Raw genomic sequence first — 25,290 nt, 5'->3', positions numbered from 1 at the left:
GTCAATCCAAAGGAGAAGATAAAAACGTTAAATGTAATTAAAACCTTTTATTCAATAACGTTAAAGCAGGTAAGCGCTTTCACCATGGTGCCTTCTTCAAAATGATATAACATATATATAAAAATAAAAATATAAAAAATATATATAAAAAAACATATTTATTTATATTGTATCTTTATTGTTTGTGTTTCTTATATATTTTTTATTTATATGTACCTTTATTTATGCATTAACAAACAGCAATATGACGTTTCCAGTTGGAATGTTTTAACCAAAATGTATAAATACTGTTAGTAGTTAATGATTGTAATTGCTTGTTAATCAGTTGTGATGTCATTATTATGTAGAGTCATTTACCTATATATAGGGTGCTTACTCATTTAGTTTGTATCTTTGAGGTTTGAAGAAGCCACTATGGTAAAAGCGCTTACCTGCTTTAACGTTATCGAATAAAAGGTTTTAATTGCCTGAGGCAATGACACCTTCAAGGAACGGATGCAGTAAAAACGGAGCATCTCGGTTCTCAAAAGAGGTGCGAAGACAATTAGTCTTCTTGTGTGAAAAAACAGGTGCATGACCGAGTTTATCTGCAACTTCCTGACGGTTTATCAAGATATCCCAGTTGCTACACAAAATATCTTTAATAGCAGTGAAATCACGGCATAACGGAACCAGGAAACTCACAGTCCAGTCAACAGCAGAAGGCTGATTGGTGGAAGCAGTTGAAGAAATGTCAGGATTGGCTGGAGTGAATAAATCTAAGTCAGTAATAGGCCTATGGTTCAGATTGACTGAACCATAAGAGAAACCCCTAGCAAGATCGCCCGAACCCAAATCAGAGTCTGTAAGGAAGATCAAGGTTCGGATTGGATAAACTGAAGGTGTAAGCGTAAGACAGAGTGAATGGAGGAAGAAAAGGCAGGGCTCAGAACCACAGGCTGATTGGACACAGGAACAAACCCATTCAAGAGAATGGGCTTAAACTTAGTAGCGCGAGCTAGGTTAACTTCCTCAACCACTGAAGTAAAGATGCAGGGTAACCTCTGTCTAGCAGCAAATGTTGCAAGAAAACACATTCCTGAATGAAAACATCATCCTCACTAATCAGCCTAGAGAGCCGATTAAAGTCCCCTCTGGCTAAGTTCCATTTCATAAAATGAGGGTGCATGCTTGTGTACTCAAGTAGTTGCGAAATGTTTTTTTGCAATACACTGGAGGTTCCCAAGGTAAAATGTCAGTTAGTACCCAAGAATGGCACAGTTTCCCCACAGTCAGGCACTTTAAAATTTAAGAAGGGAATGCTGCGTGACAAAGAAGCAACAAATCTAAGCAAATGCTCTTTCGTAGTCTGCCAAGCGAAAAAAAATATCAATATAACGCCTGTAAAGGCTTACATTTTGCTGAAAGGTAGGGATATGGATCAGAGTATTATTTTCCCAGGCAGCTAAAACTAAATTTGCAAATGCTGGGGCCATTATCGAACCCATGGCCACTCCCTGAACCTGCCGATAGATGTTTCCATTGAAATGAAAGAAATTCCCATTCAGAACCAAAGATGTAAGAGAATACACGGTGTTGAGCCTCTCCGTGGAGAATCTGGTGTTACATTGCAAATAGTCTCTAATGTACTGGATACCCTCTTCATGCAGAATGTTGGTATATAGGGCCTCCACATTAAGGGAGACCTAGTTAATCATTAGTAGTCGGGGGGGTTATGAAATAGGTCATCCAAAAATGCCCATAAATCACGGAGGTAAAACGGAGTTTTTTGAAAAATAGGGTTTAATAGTCAGTCCAAGTACTCTGAAATCAGTTCAGTCTTAGTCCTGCAATTAGAAACAATATGACAGAATGGCAGATTAACTTCATCCTTGTGCATCTTGGGAATTCCAAAAAACTTCAGGTTTTGGGGAATGTACAATCATGAATTCAGCGTCCACAGCAGAAATGGAGAAGGACTTTTCCAGCTTGCTCATAGAGTCAGTAATGTAATCAAAGGTGAAATAAAGCTTCATTAAGCGACACCACCGTGTAGTACGTGCTGTCCCTCAAGTCGGACTCCAGAATATCCACATATTTAGCCTGCTCCATTAATACAATGCCTGTTCCCTTGTCAGCCTTCATAATGCTTAAGGATTTATCCTGTTGCAAAGATCTGAGGGCTGACAGTTGCCGGGTAGTTAAGTTAAACCACTTATTTGAGCTCAGAGACTTAAGCAAATAATGGAAGTCCCTCTCACAAACTTTCAGAAAAATCTGTGAAGTATTTGCTAGTGGAGGGTTGAAAACACTACGCTTCCTAGGAACAGCATTAGAGGTAGGATCATACGACTCTGAGTGGATCATCCATAAGAAGCCGTAGATTCAATTTTCTTAGATAAAGTCTCAGCTCAAGTAAAAGATTAGGGAGATTGGCTCTTTGAGCAGGGATGAACGTGCAACATTTAAAACATGAAGCATATCCTCAGAAAGGACTCTGTCTTTAAGGTTAAAAATTGACAAATCAGTAGTCGGAAGATCAGGAGGCAGTAGGCAGTCAGCAGGGCAGGTCATCGTTGTTGCATGAACCGTCTTGGCCGGCCTCGAGTATGACCTCTCCCCCTGTGGATGCAATTCGAAGTGTGTGCACCTGGAGAGAACTATCTGCCTGGTGTCTGTGGATATTGATGGTTGCCAAAGGAAGAACTGGAGCGTAGACCTGGTCTTCCCGGTCCTCTCGTGCCTCTCATGCAGCCCCTTCCTCACAGAGTCCACTGAGTGGCAGCGTGTATCCATTGTTCAGACTGTAACAAAGGCTGGTTAGCCAGCAAACTGGTGTTATTAATCCGGTGCAGAGGGGGAGTGACAGAAATATTCAATGTAGGAGAAGGGGGTGTATCAAGCATACTACCCTGGGAGTCCATTGCTAAATCAAATTAAGAGGAGGAGCAGAGAATACACCAGTGGGACATGGCACACGCGATTTTAAATTCTGTCTTAACCATCCATAGCTGAATCTGTGCCTGTGCTCATTCCTAAGGAGATAAGCTAACTGGTTCTGATAATGTAAAGAAATCTCTCTCCAGTTTCTCTTGTTTCCTTTGTGTTTTCATATGTGTTTATAGTAGCAACATGGCGCACTATCCTAGGATGTATTCCATTAAAAATATGCTGCAACATTGGGAGAGCAGAATGTCTCAAAATTCTGGAGTGCAAATTTGCAATATCACATTTAAGGGCATGTAATTTCTGGCAGTTATGTTTAATTAATGTGAGAACAACAGTTAAGCCAGTTTCATTGTAAATAGACACCAGCTCCTTATATAGCTGAGAATCGCGTGTAGTGTGATTAGGGAACTTCACATTCTCAATCCAAGTGTTACAATGTTTTTTTGGAGACAAGTGGTCAAATAGCAATTATCATATTCAGTGTTTTTCAGAGTGGTCAACAACCTTTCCAGTTGGAAAAGTAATGTTTGTACAGTCACTCAAGCTAGAGACATCTTCCGATTCCATTTGTTGTTGAGAAGAATCAGTAGCAAATTGAAAAGGGTTAGAGTCTCGGTCTGTATCCAAAAAAACTAGGATACCACTGACCTCACGAATCACTGGTACCGAGGAAGGGACTGAGAAGTATCTTGAGTACGGTCGCTAGTTTGAATACCAGAAAAATGTGCATTAACTGAGTGATGCTCAGTACGATGACCAGCTCCTGCCAGAAGCCCAGGATGAGTAGTCGTCTGTGAGTGAAGAGTAGTCTGTGAGTAAAGAGCAGACCCAGAGCTGCCGACTGCAAATGTCCTTTGAAACTGCAGTAATTCTGAAAGTAACGTTTTAGTTCTAGCCGACGAGCGTTCCATTTCTTGCAAGGATTCCATAAGTAAAGGAGGCAACGAATGAGTAGATAAGCATTCCTCTGGAATAGAAAAAGTACAGTTTTGTACCTACCATAAATGTAGATGTTCGAAGATCCACATTGCTGCAGTCCTTACACTTGGGTAGTCCGCTGTCCTCGGTCGGCCCGAATATCAAAGTATTAGGCTGACGTCGGTCAAGGCGCTTAAGACTGACATCAGAACGTCAGGGTACAAATGCGCATGACCGACGTCATATCCTCAGTCTTTTCTTGCCCCAGATGTCAGAAGACCCTAAACAGAAAGGTCAAAAACCAAAAGACAGCAAAAAACAACCAACCACCCCTGTACTAACCATATGTACAATCTATACAATATTCACAATATGTACAACCCAAACCACACAACCGCCTCTAACTACAGAGGGGAAGGAGGGAGGGTAAATTGGACTGCAGCAATCTGGATCTTCGAACATCTACATTTATGGTAGGTACAAAACTGTACTATGTTCTTCATCTCACATTGCTGCAGTCCTTACACTTGGGTAGAATCCCAAAGCAGAGATAAGGGAGGATGGCAAAACTATAAAGCAGTAGGAGCTGCCAAAATGCCCTGTAAAATTGCAGTGGCAAAACCAGCCCTTGATTTAGAGTAAAGTGGAAGGTGATAATGCTTAGAGAAAGTATGCACTGAACTCCAAGTAGCTGCCTCCAAAATATCTTTAGTTGCCACCCCCCTTAAAAAAGCTGTAGAAGTGGCAGTAGCCCTAGTGGAATGAGGCCTAATCCCAGCTGGAACCTCCTTGCCATGATGGGAACAGAAAGCAATACAAAACCCAATCCACTTAGAAATAGTTTGTTTTGACACAGGCTTGCCCTGAGAACCCAAAGCAAAAGAAACAAATAACTGCTGAGACTGCCTGAACCCTTTAGTTCTGCTCAAATAATATCGCAACTGCCTGTGTATATCCAAAGTGTGCAAAATCTTCTCCCCTTTATTTTGGGGGTTTGCATAAAAAGTAGGCAAATGAATAGTTTGGTTTAAAGCCACGCTAGAAACCACTTTAGGCATAAAGGAAGGATTAGTACGCAAAGATACCCTATCCTTATGGAAAATTAAGAAAGGCTCAACTGCCATAAGGGCCTGTAACTCAGAAACCCTTCTCGCAGAGGTAATGGCCAACAAAAAAGCAGTCTTCCATGATAAATATTTCAACTCAGCAGTAGCTGCAGGCTCAAAAGGTTGTAGAGTGAGTTTCTCCAACACAAAATTGAGATCCCAAGCAGGAGTAGGAGCTCTCGTGGGGTCTTATATTCTTTGCCCCTCTAAGGAATTGCTTAAACAAAGGATGAGAAAACAATGGTGGGTCACAATCATAGTGAGCAGAAATTGCTGCAGCATGAATCTTAATAGAAGAGAAGGACAAACCTTTGTCCAGTAACTCAGTAAGATATTGAAGAGCCACACTTAAATTAGGCTTAGAAACATCAAATTCCTTTGCTGTACTCCAAAATAAAAATCTCTTCCATTTATCTGCGTACACTTTCCTTGTACTAGGCCTTCTGGCCTCCAAAATAACATTCAAAACTTGCTGTGGCAGCTGAGACCCTCCAGGGTTTAAAACAGAATATGCCAGGCTGTCAGGTGAAGAGAGTGAAGTTTGACATTGAGTAAATGACTGTTCTCCTGAGACAGCAGGTGTGGAATCAAGGCAAAGGCCATGGAGGCTCCGTACCAGACTTCTCAGTAATGGGTACCAGTGCTGTCGAGGCCAATCTGGAGCTATTAAAATCATCTTTGGCTTGTCCTGTCTGACCTTCAGGAGTACCTTTGGGAGGAGAGGCAGAGGTGGAAAGGCATACACATGAAGATTGTTCCAATTGAATGAAAGAGCATCCACTTTCCAAGCTGTGGGATGAAACCTTTTGTGCCAAACTTTGTCAGCTGGTAGTTTAGTGGAGAAGCGAACAGATCTATGTCTGGAGTTCCCCATAACACTGTCAATTTCTGAAATACATGAGGATCCAATTTCCACTGTGGGGATCCATAATTTGCCTGCTCAACACATCTGCTAAGGAGTTCTGTGCTCCGGCAGAAACCTTGCCTGAAGATTTAGCTGTAAACTGAGAGCAGTCTCCCACAAAATCATTGCTTGTCTGCATAGAGGATAAGAATGTGTTCCCCCTTGCTTGTTGATGTACCACATGACAGTTGTGTTGTCTGTTAGAATCAACACCTGCCCTGGAAGAAGTAAATCCTTGAAAGCTATTAATGCAAATTGGACTGCTAACATCTCCTTCAAGTTGATATGTAGATGCTGAAGTCTGGCAGGCCACGTGTCTTGTACCCACTTTCCATTTAGATGAGCTCCCCAAGCTTTGTCTGAGGCATCTGTCGTTAGAACCTGACTCGCCTCTGGCCGGGTCACAGAGAGTCCCTTGTTTAGGTGACATTCCTGAGCCCACCACAAAAATTCCTTTTGAATGCAAGGTATTATTTAATTGACAGTGTCCATATCTTGGCAGTGCTGTGTCCATACATTTTTGAGATACCATTGCAGCTTCCTCATATGCAGTTTGGCATTGGGAAGCACCAGAATACAAGATGCCATGAACCCCAAGGCTTGAAGGACTGTCCTTGCAGTCAGCCTGGACTGATGAGACAATTGATGGAAGTAAAGAGAAAGATTCTTTTGTTTGTCCGGGGTCAAAAAGGCCATCTGGGATGCTGTATTCAGTCTCACACCCAGAAAGCACATGTCCTGAGAGGGTACTAGACTGGACTTTATTTCGTTCACAGAATACCCCAGGCATCTTAGCACTGCTATCACATATTGCAAATGATTTAGAAGTTCGTCCTTTCCTTGGGCCAGAATCAGGCAATCGTCCAAATAAGGATAGATCTGTATTCCTCTTAGCCTGAAGAAAGCTATCACTGGAGCCAGAACCTTCGTGAACACTCTGGGCGCAGTAGATAAGCCAAAGGGCAATGCAGAGAACTGATAATGAGAAGTCCCAGCTCGAAAACGCAGATACTTCCTGCAACTTAGCCTGATAGGAACATGAAGGTAAGCCTCCTTGAGATCCAGAGTCACCATCCAGTGATCTTTGCCCAGCATAGGTAAAAGCTGTTGTAACGTCAACATTTTGAACTTGGGAATGTCCAGATAAGTGTTGAGGATAGATAAATCCAAAATTGGTCTCCACGTGTTCCCCTTCTTTGGTACTAGGAACAGGCGAGAATAAAATCCTAGGCCCACTTCTGGCAGAGGGACGGTTGTATGGCCCCTATTTGGAGCAGCAGAGAAATTTGCTTGCGAGCCTCTAGTCTTTGCTGAGGAGGAACGTCCGGCATGCCTTTGAAAGGAGGCAAGGTATGGAAATAAAACCTGTAACCTTGGTGTATGATATCCAATACCCATCTGTCTTGGGTAATCAAACTCCAATTTTCGCTGAAGAGTGCCAACCTTCCTCCCAAAGGTGCTGCCAGGCAAGAAGGATCTGGCAGCTGAAAAGGTAGGTCATTGGGCCTGTTTACGAAAGGACTGGCCCCTGCCCTCACCTGAAGATTGTGCAGGAGAACTCCCTGTTCTAGGCCTGAAGGAGCTCTGAGCTCTGCCCCTACCACGCCTAGATCTACCCCTAGACTGTGAATCATAAGAAGGGTATGTCCACCCCTTAGCAGGCCAATTCCTACTAAACTTTGGAGGCTGGACTTGCAAAAAATCTTTAACAGTCTGCATAGACTTAGCCTTGTCTTCCATTTTCTTCAAGACTGACTCAACAGGTGAACCAAACAACACATCAGACTGTAAAGGAGCATCCAAAATCCTTGCCTTAACATGTTCAGATAAATTCTGATCCCTCAACCAGGCGTGCCTGCGAAGAACTGACCCAGTGGCAGCCACCCTAGACGAGGCCTGTACAGCATCAAAACCACATTGTAAAGAATGCTTACCCACCTGTTCAGAGACATGTACTAAATCTTGTAATTCCTTACACTCAATGCCTTCCGCCAGAGCATCTACCTTAGACTTCAGTTGAGAAAGTAGATAGTTCTGATATTTCAACATGTGAAACTGGCAATTCAAAGCCCTCATAGCTAAGGTGGAAGAAGTATAGACTTTCTTTCCCCATCTATCCAAAGCTCTGGCCTCTTTATCTGGAGGAACCGGATTTTTACAACAGAGGCCTTGACACCCTTAGGTCCCTGACTAACAGTTTCTGGGTCCGCCCTAGGACTCTTATAAAGATATTTATGAGCCTCAGGCACCCTATAATACCTATCCGGTTTAACAGGAGCAGGAGGCAAAGAATCAGGATTAAGAGAAGCCTCCGCAAACACATCTTCCACAACATCCAGAACAGGAGGTATAGCCAAAGGCCTATGCTGGGGTAAAAGCAAAAACTCCCTAAGCCTTCTCCTGGAATCAGAGAAGTCCTGACCTTCCCACTTAAAATGTTCCCTCATGGAATGAAGAGTCTCTGAAAAAGAAAATTCCTCTGGAGGAGAAGCAGAAGGGGTAGAATCATCTGCATCAGAATCAGAATAAGGAGAGTACTCCTGCAAGTCTTCAGTCAAGACTCTGAAACATCTGAAGGCTGCTCAAAACTCCCCAACTCTGGTTCCACCCTAGGCCTCTTATCTGGAGGGGGCAAAGAACCTCTAATCAAAGTAATTAAATCTTCTGCCATTTTAAGCATGTGCTTCTTGGGCACAGATCCTGAAGAACTAGGAGTGACACCAACAGAAGCTAAACCTGGCCTGCCTCTGGGAGAAGCCTTAGAAACAGAAGGAGAGGGCCTAACCACCTTAGGAAGGGAGGGGAGTACAGTAACCTGAGAAGCCCCTTCAGCCTGACCTGCCTCCTGGGAGGCCACATCCTGCAATAACAAAGTCTCCCCCTGGGACTCCAGAGAAGCCTCCGGCGGAACCACCGGCTCCACTGAAGCCTCTAAAGAACCGGCGTCCGGTACGGACGACTCTTCTTGCCTGGGTTTAGCTGCCTTGTCTTTGCGCTTCTTCGAAGAAGCAGGCGTCGGAGCGTCCGACGGCATCTTATAATTGCACCGCTTCCCAAAGACCAACCTGGCACAATCTAACCTTCGCTTAATAGTGCGCTTATTGAACCTAGCACAAAAGCGACATCCAACAACGTCGTGCTCAGGCCCCAAACAAGGAATACACAAAGTATGATAATCTCTATGCGGTATCTGTTTCCCACAAGAAATACAGTTATTCACTTTTTCTGACATCCGGTAAACCACTGAGGCAAGAAAAAACTAAAATATTCCCCAACGGGGTACTTAGCCAACTTTGACTCGGTCTGAAACTCCGAATTCGAAAAATTTCAGAACGCCGAACGGTACTTGCAACGCTGCTTCTGCATCGGACCATGCAGCAAAAAAGACTGAGGATATGACGTCGGTCATGCGCATTTGTACCCTGACGTTCTGATGTCAGTCAAGCGCCTTGACCGACGTCAGCCTAATACTTTGATATTCGGGCCGACCGAGGACAGCGGACTACTCAAGTGTAAGGACTGCAGCAATGTGAGATGAAGAACATCTGCGTTAAATTAAATAAAGGTTAGCTACTAGAGCCAGGTTCAGGTATACGGTCTTCAGACATAATGGAAGCTCAGGAGAAAAAATACAACGACAAAAGAAAAAACAAGCCACTACAAAATAAATGAAGAAAAAGTGAACTACATAACAAATAACTTCATACTTAAAAAGAAGACACGCTGAACAAGTAACAAACTGATCATTAGCGCTTTTGTCCTTTATTGATAAGAACTTCATCAGAAAACAACTTAAAAACGCAGAGAGATGGCTTAAAATACACAATAGTAAATAAATCAAACATGCCCACATCCAATCATAAAAATAAGAAACCAATACAAAGTCAATGTGCCTAATGAATAATCAGTAAAGGTGGTACGGTGTGTGCAGGAGCAGAGTCTACTGTTAATAAATGAATCACCCTGTACATAATGACCTGTGATAGCATTCCACAATAAACGTACATAAAAACAGTGCAAAACATCCCATAAAGTAAAGAAATTTCATAAAAGTAAAAACAATTTTATGCAAATTAGCTAAATCACTCCCAATATAACAAATCTTGCAAACTAACAGGTATTACTTAGGGATGCTCAATTATGAAATACAAACAGTAATAAAAAATCTTCCACGTACAATAGTGAAAATGATCCATTAGTAAGTCAATAACAGTAGAATAAAATATTGTCAAACTGTCAGCTCTAGTAAAAATACACACAACATTTATAAAAATAACACCTTCACAGGTAACCCGAAGTGGAAATGAAGCAGTTATAATTGTTTAAAAGAAAATAAAAAGCATTTCCAAGTCTTCTTATCTAAAGGCACATACTATACTTTAAGCATCCATTTAAGGGCCCATTTTATGTTCAAGTTTTCGTTCAGACCTGGAGGGGAGTCAGCATTTAATTTTAATTGCCAATGTAGTTCCCTAAATTCAAGAAAAGTATTTACATCTCCAAAAAAATCAGTGACATGTTGCAAAACCAGGAACTTAAACTGCAAAAATTTTTACAAGCAAGACTCTGTTTAGTTAAAGCATTTTTAGTATCCCGATTCCTGATGGCACCACAATGTTTCTTTATACGACGAGAAAACGTCTGTGAAGTCTTGCCAATATAAAAGGAAGGACAAGAGATACAGAAAGCAGCATAAACAACATTGACAGTATTACAATTAAAATGGCTTCGGAAGATTACTTTGAGGTTGCGCTCCCTCATCTTGGGAGTGGGCCATGGTGTGAAGGAAGGCTGTTAAAATGCATGTGAACTCTATCAGCACATAACCACTCAGGGATGTCTTAATAAATGTTGGCTGAGAATGCCTTAGATAAATTCCTTCCCTTTCTCTCAATCCCTCCAAAATCCAAAATGTGCAAGTCCAATAGATCACTCTTCTTTCACAGATGACTGAATGTAATGATGTAAGCCAGTATATTAAGGAACATACACTGTATATGTCTTAAGAATCCTCTTACCTAGAAATCTAAATTCAGTACGCATAACATATCTGGGGGTCATAGGCAAGGCTATTCAGTTGATCTCCCTTCTCTCTTATAGGTATTTACTCACGTAATTAAAATTTAACCCACCAAACAGTAATAAACTAGCTAGCAATTATGCAACAAGACTCTTCCCTCTATTTACCGTTTTCAAGAATTATTCTGCCACGATAAGCATATAAAAATCTGAGTTATTTCTGTAAATATCACTGGAGATCGTAAGTCTAAAGCAAAAAAATGTTTAGCATTTTCATAGAAAATACTACATACAGACATTTTCAGAAATCTGCTATCAGAGAACTTCACCAAAAAACGGCATTATTATACAGCTGTCTGAAAAAGTCTTAGTATATATAAACCATTAAAACATTTATTTTTATTTCTGATATCTCTAAATATGCATATATTATACTGTAATGTACTGAAACATGTATGTCAAATGCTTCACTAAAGACAACAGTTCAATCCTGATATTCTGTTAAAGTCCCGCTGCTTTTCATCAGTTGTGTAAAAACCACATTTCTTGAAAGGAGTACTGCAACTATTTCTTCTCCTAAAGATGAAGCAACCCAGACTGATTACTGCAACAGTAAAGGTGCAGAGGCAAAGCTTCCTGCACAAAGGCATGTGGTAACATTGACATCCACTCAACAGAACCTGAATTTTCAAAACTTACATGACATGGACTTTAGAAAAACCTTCACAAAGCTTGTTTCTTCATTAAAGTTTCATGTTACCAAAAGGCTCCGCAAAATAGAATCAGTGAAAAAATATAGTGAGGAGAGTGTACCAAACCAACTGCAGCCCATACACAATATAATCTCTGCCATAAGAACCCAAGCAACAAATACAGTAATTTCCTCCCAGAAGTACAGAACCACAAGAATGAGTAACAAAGGATTAAGCATTAGCGACTGTAAAAAAAAACTTTAGGTAGCCACTACCTTTCCTGTAATTGTGTCGGTTGATATGGAAAGCATAGAGCAGTTCATAATAATTGTGGGTCATCAAGTCCACAGCTCGAGCACGAGATTCAATTATTCCGACAACCTAAAAAAAAAAACAGGTTGCAATGATTGCAAGAGTCACTAACTACAAAGTTATATTTTACAGTGAAATTACAATGTAGATGAAATGTGTCAGGATATCAAAGTGTGTAAATATTGCTGTTAACACCAGATTTCATTTTGCTAGCTCCACAGCATACAGGAATAAAGCCCCGACTACAACCAAGACATAAAAAACCCCAAATAATCCTTTGCTTATAGAAGAGTGTTTCTGGAACTAGTAACTTGGGAGCCGCTGCCCAGCAAGATAGTAATTTTGAGAACTATGTTGGTATCTTGGAGAGAAAGGTACAAGCCTTTAAAAAACTTCAATGGCAGTGGCTAAGCTTTATGGCGTATTTGGAGCCTGGGGCTGTACTACATGGCTTAAGAATATTGAAGATGCCAGCTATGCTAACACACATCTGGAGCTTTTAAAAAATGTCAATAACTAAATTTAAAGCTAAGTGCAGATTATATGATTTTATTGAACCAGTTCTTTTTACAAGTAGAAAATGACTTAGTAAAAATGTGCCATCTGAAGGTTGAGTGTATTCATTAGATGCTATTCAGATGCCGGTTTCTTTAAATTCACACACTATGGACCTCTCTTTCATGCAGGCAGCAGGGTCAACAGAGAATCAAACAGCATACCAACAATGATGAATGAAACTAACGTGATTGTATGCGACACCTAATCCCATTCCCACCCATGAGAATTGTGAAACAGTGGAAGATTTTCGTCACCTTTTCGAATATTGCTCAATCTCCCAAAAAGAATAAAGCTTCAACCAAGAAATTCATCGAGAGAATGTCCATAAGGAAGAAAAAGTGGAAATGGAAAAATTTACAAAGGTCCGCAGACACCCAGACAATCCAAACAGGTTAGTTGAACAATACAAGTACTATTAACTTGTCTAGCTGGGTTTTGATCCCTGAAGATGCATCAGTGCTACAGAGAGGACTTGAGTTTATTCCTTCTAATAGTGACAGTATTGTTGATGCTCTAAATGATTTAAAACATTTTACTTGTAATTTGTAAAATTAATATTTACAAAATAGTGCAAGAAACTAATCTGTGTGGAAGATTTTCAGTCCATATATCTCTAGTCAATCACTGTATATTAATCAGACAATAGTAGCAGAAGTAGCGAATTTAAACTCTTCAGTCAAAAAAATAATAAAAAATATATAATTTGAAATATTGTACATAATTACTAAGTATTCGAAAGTAATCCAAGAAAGGCAGGCAGTCTGTTTCCAGTCGAAATTCCTTAATTAAGTACACAGACAAGCGATCCAAGTAAAACAAAAATAGAGTAATAGTTTCCTCACAAGCTTTCTATATATATATATATATATATATATATATGTATATATATATATATATATATATATATATATATATATATATATATATATATATATATATTTTTTTATCAGGCAAGGGAGTGGCTTATTGTGCTGTAAAACAAAGTGTTATTGGTTCCCATGTTAAATTCACATCCCTTTCCCCATCAGTGTGACATTCAAGCTGGTCCTGGCCTACTTAGTAGCTGTCATAATAATATAACCCATATGTATGTTAAATAAAATTTATAATGATGTGGTACCTCTTATTTAACCAGATTATTAAATCTGTGATTTTATCTAAGACAATATACTACATGGCTGGAAATATATCAACCTAAGTCCATTTGATTGCAAACTGGCTCAAGGACAGAACCCACATGGTTAGAATTGCTGGAGCCATGTCAGACTCCAAACCAGTTACAAGTGGTGTCCCACAAGGCTCAGTCCTGGGACCTCTCTTGTTCGGTATATATTTCTCGGAGGTACAGGCCAACATGGAAGGACTGTGGCTGACCAAGTTCGCAGATGACTGCAAACTGGGCGCCATAATCGACTCTCCAGCTGACACAAGCATCCTCCAAAAGGGCCTCATAGAAACAGACAACTGGTGCCAGAGCCATGGTCTCAAGCTAAATGCCAAAAGGTGTATAGTCATCCCCTTTGGCAAAAACAAAGTGCCCACAAATTACCACATAGGTGGTAATCCATTAAGTACAGAAGAAGTAATTAGGGACCTGGGGACCCAAGTTGATGGCAATCTCTCATTTGACAACCACGTTGCCAAAGTGGTTAGAAAAACATTATATATAGCCCACCTAATCATGAAGGGATTCACATCTAGATCAGGGGAGGTCATCGTGCCTCTACTCATCCCTCATCAGGCCCATAATTGAGTACAATGCCCCTTTTGGGATGTACCTTACCAGACACCTGCAGCAACTGGAAAGACCCCAAAAGTACCGCACCAAGAGGATCAAAGGGCTCTAACAGATGCCATATGCTGCCCGGTTAAAGAAACTCCAACTCTACTTAGTGGCATACCGCCTGTTCAGAGGCGATCTGTGCCTGACGTATAAAGCCATGTCCAACCTGGAATTAATGGACATGCTGCACCTCAGAAAATCCAAATCCCATCGAGCTACGCGCTCGAGAGACTTGAACCTCAGCACTGAAATAAATAGGACATGCTGGAAGGACAGATTCATAACCCAGAGGCTCCCTTCACTCTGGAATAAAATCCTAGTCCAGGTTAGGCAGAGTCCCTCATTGACTCTCTTCAAGAGGAATCTTGATGAGTGGATGGGAGATCGTAGGTTTACCCAGAGTATCACTTCTGTGTCACTGTTAGACAGAGGCACAGTATACTAACCTCGAAAAAGGGCATAGCAAAATAAATTTAAAATGGGTGGCGAAAGCCAAACACATTCTGGCTAGGCTTATAAATGCCCTAGGGCAGATAGCCTAGTATGAACCTATAAACCTATATAAATATATACATATACACTTTGCATGTAAAAAATCTATTGTAAAAATCGCATTCTATTTTCATAGCCGATTGTTAAAGATCGTTTTTGTTCTTCTAGACTTCTTCAGGTCTATGTACAAGAACTCTAAAAGCTATCTATAAAAATATTATAATATAATTAATTAGTATTGTTATTGCACCATTTTGAATGACTGTCTTTCGGCTTTTCCCGGTTATGGGTCGCCACAGCGGAACTCCGGTCCGCTAATGATTGGCAGTAGATTTTTACGTGCTGGCTTGCCGGGCCTAACGCACAACCTTCAGCGAAGGAACGCCCATTCACGCATGTCAACACAGAGAAGACGCTCTAACTGAGAACTGAACGTGCAACATCTAACTATGAGGCGACAACGCTACCGCAGCACCACCACAGCAGTATTATTACACCATTTTGAATAAAGTGGAAAAAAGAGAACAAGAAAAATAAAAAGATAAGAAAAAAATGTATGATGATGGAAATAAAATATACACTTAAATTAAACCTGATTTTAAAAATGGTATTTCAAACCAACTGGTAGAATAAAATAAAATAAAATTAGTCATGTAAACAATGTGGCAATTTTCTAAGTTCCAGTACACATTTAATTGAACAGTAGTAGTTTAGTCCAGGCTTCCTATAAGAGTTCAGCTTTAATTGCCACATGAGTTCATATTTCTCCAGAATATTTGGGATGTCTCCTTCAAGATCACCCAGGTCTATGCAATCCAGGATCTGGAACTTAAAACCTGTGCGTCTTTTAATGTGTTTGGCTATTGCATTATTTTTACACCCAGAGCGGATTTCTGACAGACGACATGAAATCCTACGCTTCAGTTTATTTACAGTTTTGCCCACATAGAATGCATCACATTCATTGTACTGTGCCCCGTAAATTACTTTTGTAGTGTTACGGTCACCCCCTGCACTGGTCTTAGTGATTTTCTTTAAATAAGGGCAATAAAAACCATAACACTGCTGTATAAATATACAAAATGTACAATTAGTTTCACATGTTTCTCTCATATGGTCTAGGTTTAAATTCAACAAAACTTCTAATGTTCCTGGCCTTCCTATAAACAAAGGATGGGGCTTCACCTAAGATGTTAATCAGAAAAGGGTTTCCTGTGACAATGGCCCAGTCTTCTGCAACAACATTTTTGATACTGTGATAATCCGCACTGTATGTCAAGATGCAGCTATTTTTGCATTTAGTATTCTCTGTGGAATTTCTTAACATTCTCCTACTGGGGAGGTTGAGTGAAGGTGCTTCAGTCCTTTTCAATTCTATAATGGGTTCCAGGATGTTTTTTTTAACATCTGACTTTTATGGCCTCTCGCTAGAAAATCATTCTCCAAGTTGTTCAGGTTTCTCAAAAATCGTTCCATCTCTGTGGTAATTCTAGCTAATCTATAGCCCTGGGACTTCACTACATTATACTTTGTTTTTGTAAGATGTAGACTTTTACTGTGGAATAATAAGTTTACCCTCGTTGGTTTTTTGAATAGATCAGTGGTGATTTTGTTATTGTTGGTGTCCTTTGAACTCTGCATATCTAAGAAAGTGGTTGAAGTATAGCTATGGGAAGAGGTAAACTTCAGGAAGGGGGTTGTTTGACTGAGGTAAGTAATAACATCTCCAAGCTGCAAGGTGTCACCTTTGAACACAACAAAGATGTAATCAATAAAACACAAGTAGCATGTGATATGCTGCATGTAGTCTGTGTTAACACAAAGTCTTCCTCCCACTTGCCCAGGGCTATGTTAGCTATGCTGGGAGCTGAAGGCATAGCCTTCAGTCCCTACCCCTCAAAACTTATTCTTCACTAATTAAACACCAAACGAAAAGGCAAAGTCTCAAGCTACTTTTAACTTAAGCTACACAGTGTGTAGACAACGCAGAACAAAGGGGAATACAGATGTAAAAAAAAAAAATAAAAGCTGCCACTGCGGACTAGTAAACAGGATAAAACTTCTACCTGTGGCGGACTCTTACTGATGGTTTTTCTGAGGGGAACTTTCCAATCCTCGAACAGGGTGTAATCCTGCTCCGTTCGCCCTTGCTGCGCTTGGGCTGACTCCGTTCCCCTACCGTAATCCCATTCCCACTCAAACCCACTTTCATTTAATTTCTATCTACCAAAACACAAAAACCAACCCACCTCATCCAATTACTCTATCCTTGCTCCCTGACCTTTCACAGCCCCACCTTTTTCCCTTTACACTACTTCTAATCAGATGACTGCTACTTCTTACAACTCTAACTTATACAATGGCTATAATCTACCTCCTAACCCCTTTACTTTACTTCCTCATTTCACTCACCACTTACCAATCACAACCCCACCACTTCCAACCTCGAACTACTATTACACTCTCCAATCAAATAAAATAATCATCCTACATATGCTCTGCCTCACCATCTCTATTCAACATCTCCCCTACCTAACTTCATAAGCACAAAGTTTTAACATACCCTCCCTTACCACCTAAGCTAAACCTAAAATGCTTGTGTCACAACCACTACCAGTACCACTCCAATCCACCCTCGCTCACAAACACACTAACTGATGGGGATATCCACCCCAATCCAGGTCTTGCTTCTCCAACTTCCTCCGCCATCGCAACAGCCATCACTCTCAACAGCCCCCCCCCCCCCCATCCAAAACATCTTAATATATACTCAATTAACATACACAGCTTCCCAAATAAAACCACAGAACTACACTCCTGGATTACCCTCCATTCCACCAACACCCTAACCCTATCTGAAACATGGTTAATAGTCCACTTCTCAAACTCTGAACCCAACCATTACAATATCTACCAAGACAGAATGGTTAGGAAAGGTGGTGGTGTGGCCATTATGCACTCTGAACACCTCAATCTATCCCCCTAACCAAAACCCATCCAAATTTCCACCCCGCCAATTACTTAACCTAAATATGTCACCTTCATCCACAAAATAAATTTGCCTTGGCTGCTATCTATATCCTACCAGGTAATAACATTCCCATCCTCAAATCCATACTCTCATGGTTATCATTCAATATTAGCTATGAAACCATTCTGTTAAGAGACGTTAACACAGACTGGCTGAATCCATCTACAACCAGCCCATCTCTTGCAGTCAACCTACATGGCTTTCATCAGCTACTTACTACACCTACTAGATTCAATAAAAATAATAACAGTAGCTCCACTCTTGACTGGCTCCTAACAACAAACCCTAACCTGTATCAAAACCCTACTACCCTACCAGACTCCCTTAGCGACCACTTTACTTATCAGAGTTCTTAGGCACACTGTTCAGATACCATTTCTATAAAGACTGTCACAATATCTACACTTTTAACAGGGAGACCTTTAATCACATGCTAAACTCTATAGACTGGTCAGTTCTGAAACATCCCAATAAATGATGCTGTCCATTTCACTCGCACTTGTCTCTCCATCCTTGACACCCTAGCACCTCTCAGAAAAGTAAGAATCAAAACAACCCACACACCTTGGCTCTCAAAATATACACAGACTCTTATGAAAAAAAAAAAAAGAACCTGGAAATAATGGAATAATATGAAATCACCTTCTCTTCTTCAAACTTGTTGTGTCTTTCGGCTTTTCCCGGTTAGGGGTCGCCACAGTGGAACTCCGGTCCGCTAATGATTGGTAGCTGATTTTTACTTGCCGAGTTACCAGCCCTGACACACAACCTTCAACGAAGGTATGCCCATTCACGCATAAGATGCTCTAGCTGAGAATCGAACCAGACAGCGTCTTACTGTGAGGTGACAACGCTACCACAGCACCACCATTACATAATCTTGCTAAAAAACATATCAATACAGATAAGAAAAATGTCTTTTCCAAAGCCCAACTCACTCATAAGTCTAACCCTAAAAAATTCTGGCATTCTAGTAGTAAGATCCTACACCCAGGCAACCCCTCTACCCAAAACCCCTACCCCAATAACCCCCCCTTGAAACTGTCACTCTTCTAAATTCATACTTAATTGAATCTATTCACATACTCACCCACAATGGTCAGAACAATAACATACCCCCCACTCCACATTTCAACAATACTCCCTCTTTCACACTCGACCCCCATCACGACATCTTAAATCAAGTCTTTCCCGCTTAACCTGAAGCCATGTTCCCCCTCTTCTGACAACCTCCCCCCTTCTTTCTTAAATTAGCCGCTCACTCAGACTACCCAGTCTCTATCCTGATTAATAAATCTATTCAAGATCCACCATCACAGACATATGGAAATCATTCTTTATCACTCCATTACACAAGGGAACCATCGAACAACAGACCTATTGCTATCCTCTCTCCGTTATCTAAACTCCTTTAAAAATGCATTCACAGACAGCTTAAGTACCTTCTAGATAATAACCTCCTAACCCCTACTCAGCATGGCTTCAGACCCCATCATAGTACATCTACCACCCTACTGTCCTTTACTGAATCTGTTGCCAAAGCCATGGACAAAAATTTACTGGTTTCTTGCCTCTTTCTTGACCTTTCTAAAGCATTCCATACCATATCACACTCCAAACTTCTCGTAAACTATCACAACTCAACTTACCTCCCTCTACTATTAAATGGTTCACTAGCTATCTAGCTAATAGACAACAATCAGTAAGATGGCAGTTACCTGCTCCCCTTACTTACCAATCCAAACTGGGGTGACTCAAGGCTCGATTCTTGGCACTTTACTCTAATATTTTCACAAAACAACTGCATTCTTCCTGTACCGCATCCTCCCTGATATAATATACGGACAACTCTACCCTTATTACCTGTTCTGACAGTTTCTCTAACCGCCTCTCTACTGCTCAACAGCTTCCTATCTGTAGAAAAATTGCTAACCGGCAACCAACTAATTCTAAATCCCAAAAAACAAAGCTGCTACTCTTTTTTTCCAAAAACTTCTTTAACCTCAAATCAACCTTCACCATTTCTTCTCTCAACAATGCCATCATACAACCTGACCCACATACTAAACTCCTTGGTGTTGTTATCAATGACCAATTAAAACTTGATACCCATAGTTAAGCACTGTATTAAAAAGACCAATCAAAAACTTATCATCTCTCTCATCCTGTACAACTACATCTACTTGGCTGCATATGCCATACCTTCCTCAACTTTACACTGTTAAGAAGGTCACTGCACCACTGTCCTACTATTATAAAATACTATGGGTCTAAATTTAGCAGGGCTGCATATGCCATACCTTCCTCAACTTTACACTGTTAAGAAGGTCACTGCACCACTGTCCTACTATTATAAAATACTATGGGTCTAAATTTAGCAGTCATTCTGATTTATCTTTGAATGTGTTTTCATATAGTGCCTGTATCTTAATTATACTATTTTTGTATGTTGACTACTCATATGCATCTTGTCAATGTTTTTGTTTTCTCACTACAGTAAGCTCAAAAAGAATTTTTCCCCATTATTGTATTCAAAACCAATTTCTCCCTTTATGTAAGTATGCATATGTATGTTACTTTCTCTGTGTATTTTGGGGAGCTTTTTTCTCCAGGCCTACAATGAAAAGGAGTTTCTCTTGTGAACAAAAGCAGTAAAGTACTAACAAAAGATGCTACCTCAACGACGTCCCCCCTCACAGATTAACAGATACAGGAAGAATGTAACATATATAACATCATGGGACCGTACTCGGTATGCTAATAATTATGCTAAATACCACCTAGAAGGATGAAGCCAGAGGAACAGTTAACATTTATTTACCCTTTGTTGACCAGGTTCACCCCATCAGGCTAGTAGCCTCTTTTCAGGGGAGATCTGAAGTGGTATTTATACTACTACTAGGGGAATTTGGCCATGGTATCGGGGAACTTCCGCTACTATTGGCAGTAGGGGGAACAGTTCATGTGTGACACAACTGACTAACTGTTTCTGGTCCAGCGGCGGAGACGGCTAAGAGAAACAGACAGAAAACAAGGAGGATGTAAGCCAAAGTGAAATGGTGATGACATGTATCAAAAATGAAGGAGAAATAGTGGAATTGCTACCAGAAATGTTCTTAAATGATTTGGGAGCACAGAAAACGTTTTTAAGTGGAGAGAAGGTCGAGAAAGAAATGAAGATGACTGTAGCGGTGGAAATGGATTTGGAGCAAAATTTCCAGAAAAATCTGTTTGAATCGACAGAAACCGTGTAAAAATGCATTCTTTCAACCCTCCAGTCAAGAGGGTTGCAGGATGTTTACCTGGAGGAGATGGTAAACCACAGTGAGCCAGAGAGTGGAGCTGCAGTATCCTGGAGTGAGACTATGGAGAAAATAGAAAAAGAAAATGTGCCAGAGAATGTTCCAGAGAAAAAGATTTATGCTGAAATACTGGGAAAAGAAGCCAAAGAGGAGATGGGAATAAAGGAAACAAAGAAGCAATTTCTTGTTCGAGTGAGCAGCAAAAATGAAGGAGGTTTGGACAGATGTGAGGTATCAGGGGTTTACGAAAAAAGAAAACAGACTTTCCATGGTCAGAATACGTAGTGCAAACAAAAAAGGATTTTGATTCAGTTTAGAACTGAAGTGGAAGCAAAACAACTGAAAGAACATCTGTTGACAATACGTAAAGAAGTGATGGACACTATTAAAATATATGATGAAAGAGGACTACAGCCTGGGGGATGGAAATGTGGAGTAATTTTAAAAATGGGAAATGACAATGTGATACATATACCTAGTATTAATGTTCATAGTAATAGAGGCTTTGTGAAATATAGAGGACAACCTAAAACTTGCGATATTTTTATGAAAAGAATGATCATTTAATTAATGAATGTGCCAAAAGATGTCATTTAGGTGGTCAGACAGGTCATAATGCAAAGAAATGTGAATTAAAGTGTAAAAAATGTGGCAATGCAGGACATTTATGGTTAGAGTATGAGACAGAGACAACAGAAAATGAAAATAAGAAAGAAACTGTAAATGAAGTTATACAAGAAAAACAGTAGAAGAGAATGGTGTACAGGAAGATATGCCACAACTGAAAAATATAGAAGTTGCATTTAAAGTTAGAGAGAAAGAAAAATAAATAGATGAGACAAGTGAAGTGAAGAAGACTCAGAGTGGCATATAGTAAAATGCAAGAAAAATTCAACAGGAAAAAGCGGGAGAGAAAAAGAAATTTTAAAAATACAATGTTAAGAGAAAATAAGAAAGGTTAGGCAGAAAACATTTTATACAACTGTTCTATATATCTGAACACTTTAGCTTTAAATGTGAACAGTATGAAAAATAAGAGGAGAATTAATATACATTTATGAGCAACTGTAAATGCTCAAATAATGGTGTTATAAGACAGATTGTTAACGTAAGAGGAAAGAATGCAAACAGAAAGGCTTTGGAATGGTACTGTTATTTGGAATACAGGTAAAGAAACATGTATATTGTGTAAAAGAATATATTATATACGTATATATATGATATAAGATATGTTAAAACTAGGCTCAGAATAACCGTAGTTGATTTGAGATGGAAAAAGCATGTAAATAGGATTATAGCCTTATATGCAAAGGTGAGAAAAAAAGAGAGAAATAATGTTTATACATGTGTGAATTTGAATACAATAATGGCAGGTGACTTTCACTAAGTTAAGGAATAAAAAGAAGAACTTTGACGTTAAAGTAGTTACAGAAATTATGAGGAGTGGACAATTAAAAATATGGTTTAACAAACACTGGACCTATAAAATGAATCTAATTAAGACAGAAACTGCTTACTTCTTAATAATCAAAACTTTAAAATTTACTCAAAGGAATAAAATATATTGAATTTTCTGATCATGTGGCTATTTGCATAAAAAAAATCATGAAAATAAATATATTAAAATAGAAAAAGGAATAAAGAGAACTAATGAAAAAGAATTAGATAGAGGAGAGAGAAAAAGCTTATTGAATTATGGAAATATATCAGTATAAGACCGTTCTATGAAAATTGGACTATATGGTGGATACAATTAAAAAAAAAAAAAAAAAAGGTATTTTTAGAATGCGTAGATGAGAACAGGAAGAAAGGGAAAATGGAATACAGAGTATTAAGCAAAGAACTTTTTAATGGTTTAGTAGAAAAGGATAGATTATTATATGAAAAAATACATAAAAGAAATCAAGAAAAAAATAATTTGTTACAGAAGCAAAAATATTGCTTACAAGGGAAAAGAGAGGAAGTAGCACCATATTTTTCTAAAATAAAATAAAATAATAGGATAATTACAAATAAAGAAGGGAAACAAGAAGCAAGAAAGAATATATAAAATAATGAAGAGGTAAGTATTAGATTTATATGGCAAAAGAGAAGTGGGCATAGAACAAAATTTATAACGGTGAGAGAGTTAGTAAAGAAGACGATGAATATTTACAATAAAAAATATAAAAGAGCTGAATAAAATTATGAAAGATATTAAAATAAATTCAGCCATGGGATTTGATGGGATTGAATATAATATGTATAAAAAAATGGAAGATTGGCAAAAAATGGTATTTATATAAGTTATGAATGAATGGATGAAAACAGGGATTATGTACAAGGAAATTTGTATGGGGTTTAAAAATCATGTTTAAGAAAGGAATTAAGACGGATAAAAAAATGGAGATCTATAACGTTAAATAACACAAACTAACATTTTTATAAGAATAAATAAAAATTTTATGAGAATAATAGCTATGAGTACAATGTAAAACAGAAAGGTTATATGATCAAAATTTGTTTGGAAAAAAGAGAAAGGGAAGTCAGGATATGATGTGGTTAACAAGAGAAGTAACTGATTACATTATTGACAGAAAAGCATAAGTCCAGGTTATGATAGGTGATATAAGCAAGGCATATGATAACATTCAATATGAAGCATTATGGAAAATTTTAGAGGCATATAACATAAGTGACAAAATACTACAAATTACTAAATCAATATATGAAAATTTTAGGTGAAATTAAACATAAATGCTTGGATTAGGGAAAATGTGAAATAGTGTGTGGAATAAAACAAAGATATCCAGCCAACAGTGTAATATTTTCATTAGTCATGAATAAAGTAGTGATGGAAATAATTAAAATGAGAAGTAATAGAGGATTAAAAAATGATGGAGATACAAATACCAATACTGCATAAATACGCTGATGACAAATTGCTAAAAATAAACTGGATGGAAAAAATGAAAAAATAAATATATTAAATAAAACTGGTTTAAGTAAAGATAAAACTAAAGGGTTTGGTTACAAAAATATAACAGGAGATATAGAAAATAATGAAAAGTCTATAGATATACTGGGTATAGTATTTGGTGGAAGTGAATATAAACATGAGCATGGGAGACAGTTATTAAAGGAATGATGATGATTGCTTTCTGGAAAACATACAGATTTTCATATAGAAGGAAAGCACATTCGATAAACAACAATATTGGACAAAATAGCCTGTGTTGCTAACATTTACATGATAAAGAAATGATATTTTCATTTATATGGGGGTCGAAATTGAACCCCATAAAGAGAGGAATTTTGTATATGAATGAAGAGCAGGAAACTGGAATTGATAAACCCAACTGTATATGCAGCTTCCTTATGTATGTATAACGTATTAAAAAGAGTTATGAAAGATAATAAAAATTTGGTAGAGATAATATATGGCAAATACAAGGAACTTTGGGAAGAAATGGGAATGAAGTAAAGTAAAAGTTACATGCACAAATCATAAAAGAATTAAAGAATGTAATGATTTTTTTGCGGAGGTTGTCCATAGGTAAATTACAAGTAAAAGCAAATATGGAATACAAAAGTAAAGAGGATAGAGAATAAGTGTAAAGAGTTTGAAACTACAGAACAGGTATTTTTAAAATGAGAAAGAATTCAAGAGTTGTGGAAAGAAGTAAACATGAGTTCATTAAAGATGGCTTGAAATCTGAAATGTTAAACAAGGACATGTTAGAAAATTGTCATTATGTAATAAGATCTCAAGAAAAGGCAAAGCATATGGACAGAGTTATATATTACGAACTGTAAAAACGAACACAGCACTCGAAAACACTGTTAAGTCCAAAAAAGTGCCTGGACACGCTGTTAAGAGATCCACGAAGGTTTATTATACAATTTAAAATAATGAACCACGCTGCACCTAGTTTCCAAGATGCCAGACCATAAACGCTCTTACATACAACTCAATTCCTGCGTTTTCGTCACTGAAGACTTCATCAGACAATGATATAAATTTTATACAGACATATAAATACTGAAACAGTTAATTGATGAACAATTCCATTGGTCGATGAACCAATTAAACTCAGTCAAACACACCAATCCCTACCTTAAATTCATTAATATTAATTCTTTTCATAGTAAAGTGCTTAGTGCTATGAGTTAAAAAATATATATATAAATATGTTCTACTATTAAAAACTGACTTCTATCCATAGGTTATAATAAATAAATAAATAAATATTTAAATATTAATTT

The 25,290-nt window shown here is 38.7% G+C and overlaps 1 protein-coding gene across 1 annotated transcript in view; it reads right to left on the bottom strand.

Annotated features, from left to right (window-relative positions):
- NUP160 (nucleoporin 160) overlaps positions 1–25,290 on the bottom strand; it is a 1,498,284-nt gene that overhangs the window by 310,097 nt on the left and 1,162,897 nt on the right. The window contains exon 29 of the mRNA XM_044082750.1: positions 11,843–11,948. Within this exon, the coding sequence (XP_043938685.1) occupies positions 11,843–11,948 (106 nt within the window). The remainder of the gene's footprint in view (positions 1–11,842; positions 11,949–25,290) is intronic.

The sequence above is a fragment of the Protopterus annectens genome, chromosome 9.part0 (assembly GCF_019279795.1).
Source record: "Protopterus annectens isolate FY-2018-M chromosome 9.part0, PAN1.0, whole genome shotgun sequence".
NCBI lineage: Eukaryota > Metazoa > Chordata > Ceratodontiformes > Protopteridae > Protopterus > Protopterus annectens.
This window is presented reverse-complemented; position numbering and strand designations above follow the sequence as displayed.